This window comes from Bufo gargarizans, chromosome 5 (genome assembly GCF_014858855.1).
Source record: "Bufo gargarizans isolate SCDJY-AF-19 chromosome 5, ASM1485885v1, whole genome shotgun sequence".
Classification (NCBI taxonomy): Eukaryota; Metazoa; Chordata; class Amphibia; order Anura; family Bufonidae; genus Bufo; species Bufo gargarizans.
Window position 1 is genome coordinate 210,140,563 of NC_058084.1, and position 14,447 is coordinate 210,155,009.

The 14,447-nt window shown below is 40.6% G+C and overlaps 1 protein-coding gene across 1 annotated transcript in view; it reads left to right on the forward strand.

The window, feature by feature from the left end:
• The window catches only part of AMPH (amphiphysin), a 301,192-nt gene that overhangs the window by 260,411 nt on the left and 26,334 nt on the right, over positions 1 to 14,447 (forward strand). The window contains 2 exon segments of the mRNA XM_044294372.1: positions 930 to 1,021; positions 10,899 to 11,117. Of these exon segments, the coding sequence (XP_044150307.1) occupies positions 930 to 1,021; positions 10,899 to 11,117 (311 nt within the window).

The window sequence follows — 14,447 nt, forward strand, 5'->3', positions numbered from 1 at the left end:
ATTGGTGCTACACATTGGTGTTCCTTGACTAGCCTGGGTCAGCAGTCACTGAACATAGACTACTTCAAGAGGTAGTCGCCTGGTGGTTTCCCTGCAGTAGAGTTCAGATCCCTGTACAGGGGTTAAAGGTGAATTTGGCAGGTGGGAGAGGGAAGGGGGGAATCACTGGATAATGTACTCTGAAGTAGCTCCAAGCCAAATCTGTTAAGTTACATAGTGAGCCCACACCCACATTGTGACAGTGGTGTTTTAACCCAGAAGTTTATCTGCTATAATACAAGAAGAAAACTTTGAAGGCTTTCTCTCACACTATTTTTCTGCATTTTTAAAGGCATATATAAAGCCCCCTTAATTTCAGCATTTTGCACAGAATGTTTTACTATTTTGGTGTTGCTTTTTGAATTTAGTAACATTTAAAGCATTTCTTTTTTTTAGTGTTTTTTAAGTCCTAAGAGAATACTATGGGAAAAACATCAGAAAAAAAAACACTATACTAAGAGCATGGAACATTTTGAAAAAAAAAGCAACAAGCCCCAGAATTGGGACAAAAACTCTAAAACCACTGAGCATGTAGACTTTCAGTAATGCCCTATATGCTTTAAAGTATTATCTAGTTTTTGACCAACAGAGAGTGTGAATTCAGTCTTAGAAATGTGTTATTCTTCTAAATTGGATAAGACTATTTTCAGCCTTTATACGATATATTGAATGTTAATTTTTTTTTCTTTAATGTACTTAAAGAAGATTTCTGAGATTTAATATAACATGATTGTGTGATTATAAAACCAATTATAGTGGAGCTGGCAGGTGCCCTGTAAATGTCTAGAGTAGCACTGAAGCATCATACAATACCCATGGTTATGCTTTGCATTAGCATTTATGGATACATGGTGTTTTATTGATATTTCAGGCAGAACCAGAGAGTTCAGAAGAAAAACTTGCTGAACCCATCCAAAGTGCTGCAGATGAAGAGAAAGAACCCGAGGTAGTAGACAGCGCTAAAGATACTGACGTGACTCAGGTAACAACTTACAGTTGACCACTTTCAAATCACATTGAAACACAGTTTCACTTGAAATTACCAAATAACGAGCTGTCGTCTCTTGTGACATAAATAGTCCAATATTTTTATATACTTAATCTAGGCTGTACACACATCTCAGGCTTCTTGAGATCACCCTTTTTATCTTCTATGCAAAGTTGTTTTGATAGAACTATTTCTATCAACAGTATTAATCACCTGCTTTCCCTCCTCATTTCCCAATGAGCATTTTTTATGTCATTCAACCAATTAGAGGGTAAATAATAAAAAAAAGCTATTATGTGTTTAATGGGCTCTGGAAATAATGTCAAGGGCCCAAGTAAGGGAAAAGCAGGCTACTCTTTTAAATCAGCTGTAATCACAACCTTTCTGTTGGGGCGCTATCCCAATGGACATTAGCCACACTTTATATGTCTTGTGGGCACTCTCACAGTCTACTCCTCTTTGTTCAGTCTGTGGTGTTCTCACTGTCCAAGTTGACGGGGTTCCCTACTGCCTGCCAGTCTCAACATCACTTTCACTCACACCTATCTTCCTTTTCCTAAATACTGTAGCCTTCCCTCTACAAGATGTTCTGCCAGTCAGCACTGATGACAAGGATGTCTCTATGCTATTTTAATATTGCATTTTGAAGACCAAGTGCCATGCCTTCTCTCTTGTGCTTGGGGGGTTAGGTTTCTTTTCAACCAGAAAATATATGGAGATTGGCACTAGCACAATAGGCGTTCTGCAACATTATCTCCATTTAGTCGGTAGAAATGCAGACAAGGCCACTGACTGCTTCCTTTAACTGGAGCTCAAGCAAGACCTGTGACATATGTAGCCTTTTCACCCTTTTCTCCTCCCACTAGATTGAATGCCTTGAATAGTCTTTATGGGGCTAGGACTTATATTATTGCCTCCTCATTCCTCCATCAACACTTGTTGGAGGTTTTGGTGGAGATTCAAGTACCTTTCGTGACAAAACTTTATCCAGTGGTAGAATGCAATATGCCAACCTACATCCTCTCAAAATTAAAGGCACAACATAGGGCAGCAGTACTGATAACTTAGGAGTCCTACAGTCTTTGTAATAAGCCACTGATAGTATTATTCTTATTAGACAGCTCGACAATTAAAAGATCAAACAGTTTTTACCAAGAATGATGCAGTCAAAGGCATAACAGTATCACTGTCAAGTTTGTGATATACCAATCAGCCATAATATTAAAACCTACAAATCTACTATTGTGCAAGTCCCACCAAAGCTGTTCTAACACCTCCAGATTTCTGAAGGCATCCTGTGTACCCGACACAAAAATGTTTTCAGCAGATTCTTTATGTCTGATCTTGCCAAAAGAGACCACAAAAATTAGGGAATGCTGTTGCTGTGAAGGGTGTATTTGGTCTGCTAAACTTTCAGGTAGGTGTTATATGTCAAAGATATATCCACATGAATGTCAGGACCAAAAGAATCTCAGCAGAGCATTACCCAGTGTATCAAACTACATCTGCAAGCTTGGCTTTTTCCTATAGTGCTTCCTCTGTCATACCATATGTCCCCCAGGTAAGTTAGACACAAGCCATCCATATGATGCTCCATGGTCCAGTTCTGAAGCTCACATGCTCATGTATGTGCTTTCAACGACAAGGTGACAAGGGTCAGCATCGGCTTTATGACCAGTCTGTGACCAGACAGCCCCAAACAGTAAGGGTACTTTCACACTAGTGTTGTCAGAATCCTGCAGGAAGTTCCGTTGCCCGAACTGTCTGCCGGATCCGGAAATCCGTATGTAAACGGATATCTTATTTTCCCAGATACAGATCCGTTAGACTTATTCATTGAAATACCGGATCTGTCTTTCTGGTATCTTCCGGAATAACGGATCCCATATATAATTTTTTCAAGGCTAGAAAGAACTGTGCATGTGCAGACCGGAAAACCAGATCCAGCGATGCGGCAATTTCCGGAACACTTGGTACCGGATTCGGCATTAATACATTTCAATGGAAATTAATGCCGGATCTGGCAAGTGCAGTAGTGTTCCAGAATTTTGGCCAGAAAAAATACAGCAGCAAACTGCTGTATTTTGTCCGGTCAAATACCGTACAAGGGACGGAATGGAAGACATTCTGATGCATACTGAACAAATTGCTTTTTTTTTATTCAGAATGCATTGGGACAAAACGGAAGCATTTTTTTCCGGTATTGGGACCCTTTACCGGATTTCAATATCGGAAAAGAATAATGCTAGTGTAAAAGTACCCTAAGCTGTGATATACTCTGCCTCTATGTTCTGGCACATTTCTATTATAGCCAGCATTAACTTTTTTTTATCAATTTGTGCTATAGTAGCTCTCCTCCTCAGACCAGAGCAAATTTTCGGTCCCAACATGCATTAATCAACTCCTGTTCATTGAGTATGATTCTTTGGAGCACACGTGGTAGGCACTAACCACTGTACAGTTGCAAGAAAAAGTATGTGAACCCTTTGGAATGATATGGATTTCTGCACAAATTGGCCATAAAATGTGATCTGATCTTCATCTAAGTGACAGCAATAGACAATCACAGTCTGCTTAAACTAATAACACACACAGAATTAAATGTTACCATGTTTTTATTGAACACACCATGTAAACATTCACAGTGCAGGTGGAAAAAGTATGTGAACCCCTAGACTAATGACATCTCCAAGAGCTAATTGGAGTGAGGTGTCAGACAACTGGAGTCCAATCAATGAGGTGAGATTGGAGGTGTTGGTTACAGCTGCCCTGCCCTATAAAAAACACACACCAGTCCTGGGTTTGCTTTTCACAAGAAGCATTGCCTGATGTGAATGATGCCTCGCACAAAAGAGCTCTCAGAAGACCTACGATTAAGAATTATTGACTTGCATAAAGCTGGAAAGGGTTATAAAAGTATCTCCAAAAGCCTTGCTGTTCATCAGTCCACGGTAAGACAAATGGCCTACCTCAGTTCATCTACCTCTCTAACGTCCGCTCGCTTCAGCCAGATCCCGCGCGTGCGCACTAGGTATAGGGATCTGGCTGAAGCGAGTGGACGTTAGAGAGATAGATGAACTGAGGTAGGCATATCTAATGAAAGGGAGGGTGGCGATTTCACTTCAGAAGGTGGCGCTGGGCACCTAAACGAGATGGCTGCAGCCAGGCACCCTTCACCATGAGACGTCCCCTTGGACACATTTTGAAGTGAGTGACAGGTGATATAAACCTGTTTTTTATGATTATAGAGCCACAGGCGCATTTGATATATTCACTTTAGGATTCAGTGTATTACTAGGGAGATCGCCATATCTTTAGGTTATAGGCCTCATTTCTGATGACAGAATCCCTTTAAATACATCCTACCCATTGACAGGTGCCATTGTAACAAAATAAATAGAGATCAGCGAATTGACTTTGGATGAAACATCCGAAGTTGATTCGCATGAAAACTTTGTTACACTACTGTATGGAGCAGGACTTCGGGTAATAACTTCAAAAATTAATTTCTACTGTAAAAAACATTTTACCGAACTCAAGTTCGGTTCCATGTGGTACCTTTTTGCAGTAGAAATTAATTTTTGAAGTTATTACCTGAGCAGTGTATACATTGGGAAGGTGAGAAGGTAGGTTCTTCTAAGCAACCTGCCTCATTGCAAGAGAAGTTTGGGAAAAACACTCTTCTAAAACTGTTGTAGCCACAACATTTTTGTAGTTACAGGTGTATATCTGTCACTCACATTATAGTCTTTGTCCAGTCTATGGACCTCACACTGGCCAAACTGACAAGGATTCCTGCTGATGGCTTGTGGCCTTCCCGAAAGTTTCCAGTAGATGGCAATAAATCACAAGAAAATGCTTGTGAATGAGTAACTCTGAGTTCTGCGTTTCTTATACTTGCTTGATAGAAAAAAAATATTGTATTAATTGTATACAATATCCCAAACTTTTTTTTTCAGAGTTTCTAAGCTGCATACTGCTTTAGTGAATCAAATGACCCCAAGCTATGATTATATAATATGCTACCTTTTAAAAGCATTACATGAGAACCATGGGAGTATTCCGTAGAGATATGGCATATACCCCTAAATAAAAAGCACAATTGCTTGGTCGGCGGTCCGTGCCCACTGCACTACTCACCATGCTGTCCGGCCTCATCCTCTGCAGGTTGCTGCCTTCCAGCCTGCCAGTACCTGTTCCTTTAGGGAGCTCATATCTGGCTTCTTAAAGGGCCAGATTCCATAGCCAATGGCTGGGGGTCCCTGGGTATTTAAGATGCTCAAGCTTTAGGTTTTCTGGTGACAAGCAAAGGTGTACCCTATACCTGTCTGTGTGTTCCTACACTATCAGTTTTTTTTTCAGTTCTGTTCTTCTTTAAGTTAACGCTCTCTGCTAGAGATCAGCAAATTTTTAAAAAATTCAATTCGCCGGTTTGCAGAAAAAATATATATAATTTGGTTCGATACAAGTTTATTCGCAGTGAATCGCATAAAAAAAGGCTATTTCCTGGCTGCAGAGAGCCTTTATAGGGGTGTAGAACACTGTGCCTTGCAGTAACACGCATAGGAAGTCTGCTGTGGTAGTGAAATAATACTGTGAGTCAGTATGACATGTAGATGACAGGCGTCACTCTTAGAATCACTGCACACTTAATTTATTTGGGCAGTCACTGGGCCAAAACTGAGACAAATAACTAAAGTATGAACTCAGCCTAAGGCCCCATGCACACGGCCGTGTGTGGGCCATGGAACCGCGGCCTGGATCCCTCCTGAGAGCAGGAGCGCACGGCGTCACTGGTTGCTATGACGCCGTGCGCTCCCTGCTGCCGGCACAGTACAGTAATACACTGGTATGATCTATACCAGTGTATTACTGTACTGTGCCGGCAGCAGGGAGCGCACGGCGTCATAGCAACCAGTGACGCCGTGCGCTCCTGCTCTCAGGAGGGATCCAGGCCGCGGTTCCACGGCCCGCACACGGCCGTGAAACACGGCCGTGTGCATGGGGCCTTAGAGGTTGATTTTAGCGCCAAGAAGAAGCGCACTCCTTTTACACCGTCGTCAGCTGATTCCACATAGATGCCTACAGAACCTGTTCTATTAAACGCTTATACAAGTAGAGCCCCCCCCCCCCCGACAGAGTGGAGAGGGTGTCAGCAGTAAGTTTGTGTTGACGTCACTGAATATTTTGCCCTTCTTCTGATCTGTCTGAACAATAACCCCCAGAAGACGGATGCTGTCTGTTGAGCATCCACCTTCACTCGGTTAGCATTTGGTCAGTAATCTATCAGTATTGCTAAAGCCCAAAAAAAAAACACAGGAGTGGATCCAAAACAGAGATGATCAAGTCAACCATTCAAGAACCACTGGGTTCCTGGTCAAGACACGACCACTAGATGACACTGGGAGCTCAGGCCTCTCACTGCGACCCCTGCTGTCACGCCCCCCTACTCCGCTGCGACCTCTGCCAGCGGCAGAAACATTTAGGCCTCTGCCACTCCCCTGTGCAGGGCCTGGCACTTCTCTGTCTGACATATTGTTAGATCAGATAAATAAATAAAAAGGAAATTAAAACACCCCAAAAGTCAGTAATTTTCTCACTTCAGCACACAACGGCTAATAAGCCTTTTTTTTTTTTTTTTTACCACTAATACACGCCAAAAAAGGGCTGTCATTTTCTCACTTCATCACACAACGGCAAATACTTTTTTGTGCATTAATACATGCAAATAAGGGCTTTGGAACATATAAATGCACTGCTGATCAGCAAATATATTTTTTCTTTTTCCACTTATACACTCCACAAAAGGCTTTAAAATATATAACTGCATCGCTGAACAGCAAATATATTTTTCTTTTGCCACTAATGCATGACAAAAAGGGCTTTATAACTTATAACTGCACCGCTGAATGGCAATTACATTTTTTTTGTGCCACTAATACACGCTAAAAAGGGCTGTAATTTTAGCACTTCACCACACAACAGCTAATAAGCCCTTTTTTCCCACTAATACAAGCCAAAAATGCTTTACAACATATAACTGCACCGCACAAGGGCAAATAAGATGTAGAAATATTTCCTTGTAATAAACCCTGTTAATTGCTGTATCAAACAGCACTTGCACCCTAACAAGAACTGTTTGCTGGAATTACAGAGCTGTATAATGGCAATTTGGATCCCCAGTCAGTGCAGCAAGGTGTAATATGAGTGTTCCTATTTCCCAGGCTGTAAACTCCCCTACTGAACCCTGTTCTACCTAAATACTGTGAAATGATTCCACCCTATCCTTTCCCTACACCTTGAATAATATTTCCCTGCACTTGTAAATAGTTTTTTCAGCACAATTAAGTTTTTTCTAACACTGTCCCTAGCGCCTGCTGACGTCTCTCCATGCACTAAGTACACTGGTAAATGGCAGAATCTAAGATGTTTGACGCTATTTATAGGGCTGTGACATCACAGGGCTGGCTGCTGATTGGCTGCATGCATGGCATTGTGGGTGATCCCACCTTCCCAGAGTTCCTTTCTCCATGTCCTCACACGTGAAGCAGCCATTTTAGGAAAAAATGCGATTCGTTATCACGAAGTGTGAGGAAATTCGGCTTCAGTGCAAATCAAATTTTTCCTGAAATTCGGATTGAATTCCACTTTATCAGCTTCGATTTGCTCATCTCTAGTCTGCCTGCTTTCTTTTTATTCCTGTTAAGGACCCAACCTGCCAACCCTGCCTGTATCTTCACTTCCACCCAGCCTGCCGATTTCTCTTGTGTCTTCATTCATCAGTCCGGATCTAGTAACCTGCATTTAAGATTTATTGGCTGTTCAGACCGCTCCTGTGGTTTTAGTGCATTTTCTGTAACCTCAGCTCCTGGCGCCTGCACTGGAGTCTCCGACCCCAGTGGGTCAGCTGTCAAGTACACTAGGACTATCCCAAGAGGTGGCAGTCTGGCTGCATCCCTGCAGTAAAGGCTGGATCCCTGTACAGGAGTTAAAAGGTGAATATCAGGGGAGAGCCAGAATAATGCCTTATAGCATTAACCCTATGCCAAGCTGGTTAGTTGGCACAGTAGGTTCACACTCATTAATCTGTAACAATGAAACAATGATATTTATCATACTACAGGGTGGGCAATTTATATGGATACACCTTAATAAAATGGGAATGGTTGGTGATATTAACTTCCTGTTTGTGGCACATTAGTATATGTGAGGGGGGAAACTTTCAAGATGGGTGGTGACCATGGCTGCCATTTTGAAGTTGGCCATTTTGAATCCAACTTTTGTTTTTTCAATAGGAAGAGGGTCATGTGACACATCAAACTTATTGGGAATTTCACAAGAAAAACAATGGTGTGCTTTGTTTTAACGTAACTTTATTTTTTCATGAGTTATTTACAAGTTTCTGATGATAGCAGAAGTAAAAAGCCTTGACAAAGCGCAACACAGCGCAACACAGCGCGAAACAGCTGTAGCCTGTCCATTCACCTGTGTCCTGTCTGCGTCCACGATGTGTATTTGAAAAATAAAACTGCAAACAGCAACTTTGTGACCAGTGGTGAGTGCCGCGGTGCTTTTTACTTCTGCTATCATCATAACTACTATACCACCGACAGAGCACCACCGTGAAGGTTCGGGATCCAAGTGTTTTATGTGCTCCAGTGACTGCATGGGTGCATGTAGCAGTGCCGGTTGCGTTCTTTTCTCTCACTCCCTGTGACATTTACAAGTTTCTGACCACTTATAAAATGTGTTCAATGTGCTGCCCATTGTGTTGGATTGTCAATGCAACCCTCTTCTCCCACGCTTCACACACTGATAGCAACACCGCAGGAGAAATGCTAGCACAGGCTTCCAGTATCCGTAGTTTCAGGTGCTGCACATCTCGTATCTTCACAGCATATACTAGAGAGCTACATATTAACCATTAAAGATGTCCAACCATTTTTAAGTGATGACCTATCCTCAGGATAGGACATGACCAGCTCATCTGGTTGATTAGCTGTCCTGTGCAGCTCTGCCGGGACAACACAACACTGTCAACATTGTAGTGGACAGCACTCGCAACTGCAACATTGCTCTCATTCACTTCAAGGATGGACAACCTCTTTAATCCATCTTGTGTCTCCTTTTAGGATCAGTGTATGGCACCAATACATAAAGTAGTCTTTCTTTGTTGATCTTGTACAGTATCATGCCCCACCCTCTAAGGCACTGCACTAGAAATAACACCAATTTTGACATTGTGGAATACTGCATTCTAACAGCAATTTTTAATTATTATTATTAATTATTACACCCAAAAGTATTTTGTTTCTTTCCATGAGGAGATGGGGATTTCCTGTGAGTTAAAATTGGAGTGGCTATCAATTCATTTTGTATGTTTCATTTAGCGTAAAATGGTCAAAAACAGAGAAAAATACAGTTGTTCCTCAATTTTCATGCTTTATTTTAAAAGGAGTCTGTCACCACGAAATCTACTGATAAAGTAGGCTCAATGCCTTGTAAGGCTAGCTCAGATGAATGTAATTTTACCTTTCAAGTAGTGATCTGTTGTTTTTTGGGGAAAAAGTTATTTTAATGCATATGCAAATAAGCAGTTAAGAGCAGCGAGGGTGGGCCAAAGCTTCTCTGTGAACCTTTGCTCCTCCGGCTTCTTTTGCTAGCCCCTTCCCCTTCTTTGTGCTTGACAGTGCCAGGAGAGGTGGCTTTGCAGGTATCTAGCCCTATCATTCAAGAAGGAGAAGGAGGGGCTGGCAGAGGAAGCAGGAGGAGCAAGGTGCACAGAGTGGTTTCAGACCACCCTTGGTGCACTAAACAGCTCATTTGCATATGGATTAAAATTACACCAGCCCTACAAGGCATTGTGTCTGGTTTAACGATGACAGATTGCCTTCATACTAGTTTGTTCAATGAATGATATATACTGCAGGCATTAATCCTCTAATTATGTTCCTGTATATAACAATGTCAGATATGTGTACAGTGTGAAACACAAAAACCCTATTTCAATTTTAAATTTCAACTCCCTTTACATGCAACATCTCTAGAGGGATGATAATCTAGCTACAGACATTTATTGGTGAAGGCACAAAAGCAGGAAGCGTTCTGGTGGAAAGAATGAAAATTAGGGATAATTATTTCTTGTTTAGGGTAATGTACATTCTTTGTGACAGGAACGCATTAATGCTTAAGCACCTGATGCCCATGCGCAATACTTCTGTGCCATGCAGGATTTATAAAATTAAGAGAGGTGTGCACAATTTTTGGGAGACATTATTTGTTTTGTTTCATCATTTTTAAAATATTGTCTCCATTTTACTATATGTATTTATTGGTTTATTAAATAATTTTTACACTATTCTAATATTGATGCCCTTTCACAGTACAGGATCTGGCATGGTACAGTATCTGGCTGTCACTGTAATCCAGCAGATGGCACTGCATACAGTAGCATGCAGTACCATCAAATCAACAGACTTCTTGCAGAGAAACTACCATAGCCCATTAATTTACAGAGGGAAGGCAGGAAGTGGTTAAAGAATATCTGTGATAGACCTTTAAAAATGTGCACATTTTATTAAATGACAAAATTGAATCTAGCAAGTAGATGATGCAGCACTCAGTGAACACCCACGATTTGTTGGAATACTGTACATATGTCTACCATATAGTATATGGTAAGGGGAGTCAGGAGCTCCATGAAAGAATCCTTCTAGTTAAACTGTGGCCACAATTAACATATTTGCTTCAAATTCTGCTACTAGTTTAGATTTTGAATTAAAAATGAGAACATAAATCATTATTTTTTGTATTATTTCCATGTTGAAACTGACAACTGCATTAATCGTAAATATCTCTGATGTTTTAGCAGGACATTCCCTGCATACCATCAGTTGTAATAGAACCAGCATCCAATCATGAAGATGAAGGAGATTATCAAGAAAAAAGTCTATTAGATTCTAAAGATGAATTTGATGCCATCCAGGAGTCATCTGTTGGGCAAGTTGAAGGCACCGCTGATGAAAGTAACAATCTTCCCACATCTGAGAGCACTACATCTAAGGCCCAACCTATCAACTTCCTGTTTAAGGTCAGTTTATCCAACTGTTTTCTGCCATATTGATCTATATTATAAAAGCGTTCATGGAAAGATTGCATCCAGCACACATCTGTATTCTAAAAACACTGAAGTTTATTTAGACCAACCTGAGGCTCTCAAGCTGTTACAAAACTACAATTCCCAGCATGCCCAGACTACCTACAGCTATCAGCCTACAGCAGGGCATGGTGGGAGTTATAGTTTTACAACAGCCGGAGAGCCGCAAGTTGGCCATCCCTGATTTAGAGATTATAAACCAGGACATCCTGAGACTAATCCTGTGCATTTCGAACCAACAAATGCATCCAGTTCTTAATCATAATAGAGCATGCAGACATATAGCAAAGCTTTCTTTTAATACCGTCTCCTTGTCTTCATGACATATGTGAGGACTAACTGATACATCAATTGGTTTACACTTGTGGCAAGGGAGGGAGAAAAATAACATACACACCATGGAATCAAAGATAACACATAGATCAAACTTATCTGAATCACATGCCATGACCTCTACAAAAGTCAGCAATAGTATAAAATATTATAAGGATGCACAAACTTCAGTAGTACATAAGAACGGCCTTGTGGAAGGAAAGGGGCACATTTATTAAGACTGGCTTTTTAGACCGTGGTCTTAATAAGCCCTATAGTGGATCGCCGAAGTTATACAGATGTGCAGGTCTCTACATAACGTTGGCAGATCCACCGCCACTTCTAAATGTAAGACAACTTCCTTGCTGTATTACATTTAGACCATTTTCTACGCCTAAGCGAGATGTAGAAAATGATGAATGAGATGGGCATGGCGACCCGTCCCCTTCCCCGCCCATGCTAAGCCCACTTTTTTACACCTGGTGTGAGCGGGGAAAAGGTCGAAGATTCTGCCACAACCATAGTGCGCGACAGAATCTGCACCTGCTATACGGCACAAAAGTGGCATATATCTTGTCATTAATGACCCCCAAAGTTTTTTGTTTTACATATATATCTACGTAGAGTAGATCTAGTCAAACCACATTTATATGTGCCATTGGTTTTCAACCATGCAGCATCCCGGATGCAATTCTGTCCCACAAAATACTGGGTGATGCCATGTTGTCAATGGTTGTGGATCTCCTTGCAATAAAATTACAGCCAGAGTTGAAGATTCTACACAAATCCTTGTCCTTATAGACACTCTTCAACACTAAAATGACAACACCAAGTAGGAGAAATCGTGAAACTATGGAAATCACAGGATCGATGAACATTTTAATCATATGTGAATGATAAAGTGGAAACATCATATCCAAAACGTGTTGACTTGCTCAGTACTAGTAAATGTTGATTCTGAGCACTATGTGTGTAAATACACACACTTACATGCCTTGGCATACTAATAATGAATTATTAATGGCGGTCTGAGGTTATTCTGCCACACTGAGGTTGTTCTGCCACACTAAATGCACTTGGGAACACCAATCATCAAGATCCACTGCTGAAAGCTCATTTTGCTATCAGTGAACAGTGATTTGCTCGATGGGAGACAAATCCGTAAATTTTGCAGCCATAGTAGCACTTTTATGCTATGCAGATTGCTCACAGTTTACGAGCAACGCGCGGCCTGGCATTGTCCTATTGATAAATGGCTCTTGGGATACTTTGGGGAAATTGCCATGCCACAAAGTAATACTGAGCTGTTAGTGAACCTAAAATGAAGAGGGGTCTGGCTACCATACATTATGCCACTCCACACCATAATCTCAGGATTGCGACCATTGTGGCATTCCATTATGATGGCCTCCTCATGGCTTTGTCCACGTGGTCTCCAGACCAATTTCTGGCTATAATTGCATCCGATAAAAAGCAGGATAAACTTCCATACCAGCCTACATTGCTGTCTTGCTGTGCACCATGATAGCCTTTGAGATTATGGCAATACCACATTAATATAGTTTTTCTTGTGTTTTAATACTGAAGAAGAAAATAAAATCTTTATATAATTAGTTTTTACTTTTTATCACCATATTCTTCCCCTCATAACTTTTTTATAGTTATGTTTACAGAGCTGTATTGTGGCTCATATTTTGCGGGACAGTCTGTAGTTTTTATGAATACCATTTTGGAGTGTGTACAACTTTTTGTAAAAAATTTGGGGGAGGCGAAGTGCCATTTTGATCTTTATCGTTAATACTAGAGATTAGCAAATTAAAAAAAAATTTGATTCGGCCAGTTCGCCAAATATTTCAGAAAAATTAGTTTTGATCCAAATTTATTTGCAACAAATCGTGTTAAAAAACGGCTATTCACTGGCTGCAGAGACCCTTTATAGTGGTGTAGAACACTGTGCCTTGCAGTAACACGCATAGGGAGTCTGCTGTGGTAGTGAAACAACACTGTGAGTCAGTATGACATGCAGATGACAGGCGTCGCTCTTAGAATTAATGCACACTTTACTTATTTGGGCAGTTACGGGGCCAAAACTGACCAAATAACTCAAGTATGAACTCAGCCTTACAGGTCGATGTTAGTGTCAAGAAGAAGCGCACTCCTTTTACACCGTCATCAGCTGATTCCACATAGATTGCAATGTAGGTATTCAGTGGCTCACCAGTTAGGTATTATGGATAGAGATACACCCAAAAAACCTGTAGTAAAGAAAATTCAATGTATAAAGATGTGATGGCACACTCACATATGGTATAAATTTGAAATGATGAGTATCTTGGTTATGATAAAATGGTATTTATTAATGGTAAGAAAGGATATAAACCAAGTAAGTCACAAATAGATGGTATAATATGTGCAAACTGAATACATATGAAGGTCGATTCAAGCTGAATATACAAAGTACTAAGTGCGAGTACCAGATAGGCAAGCTGAGTACATATAGGCAAGTTGAGTATATGTAAAGAGCTCAGTGCAATCTCAGTACATATAAGTGCAATGTGCAGGCTCGGTAAATCAAAGTGCAATATGAAAGCTCGGTAGAATATGTGCAATATGCAAGCTCAATACATGAAAGCGCAATATGCAAGCTCGGTACATAAAAGTGCTATGTGCAAGCTGAGTACATTTTGAATAAATAGGATGTATTAAATGTGCTATGTGCAAGCTGAGTACATTGAAAATAGGATGTACTAAAATTCTCAGTTCAGGCAATTGTAAATAATATGCACTGAAATTCTCAATTCAAGTGTTCAATGTGGTGATGTTAAAGTGCTCAATGTACCAGTTAAAGTATACCGAAATAGATTGTTTACGTATGCTGGATATACAAGAGTTGATACTTTCACAGGGATGAATGATTACAGGTGAAAAAAAAGGTCTAAGTTTATGTCTTTA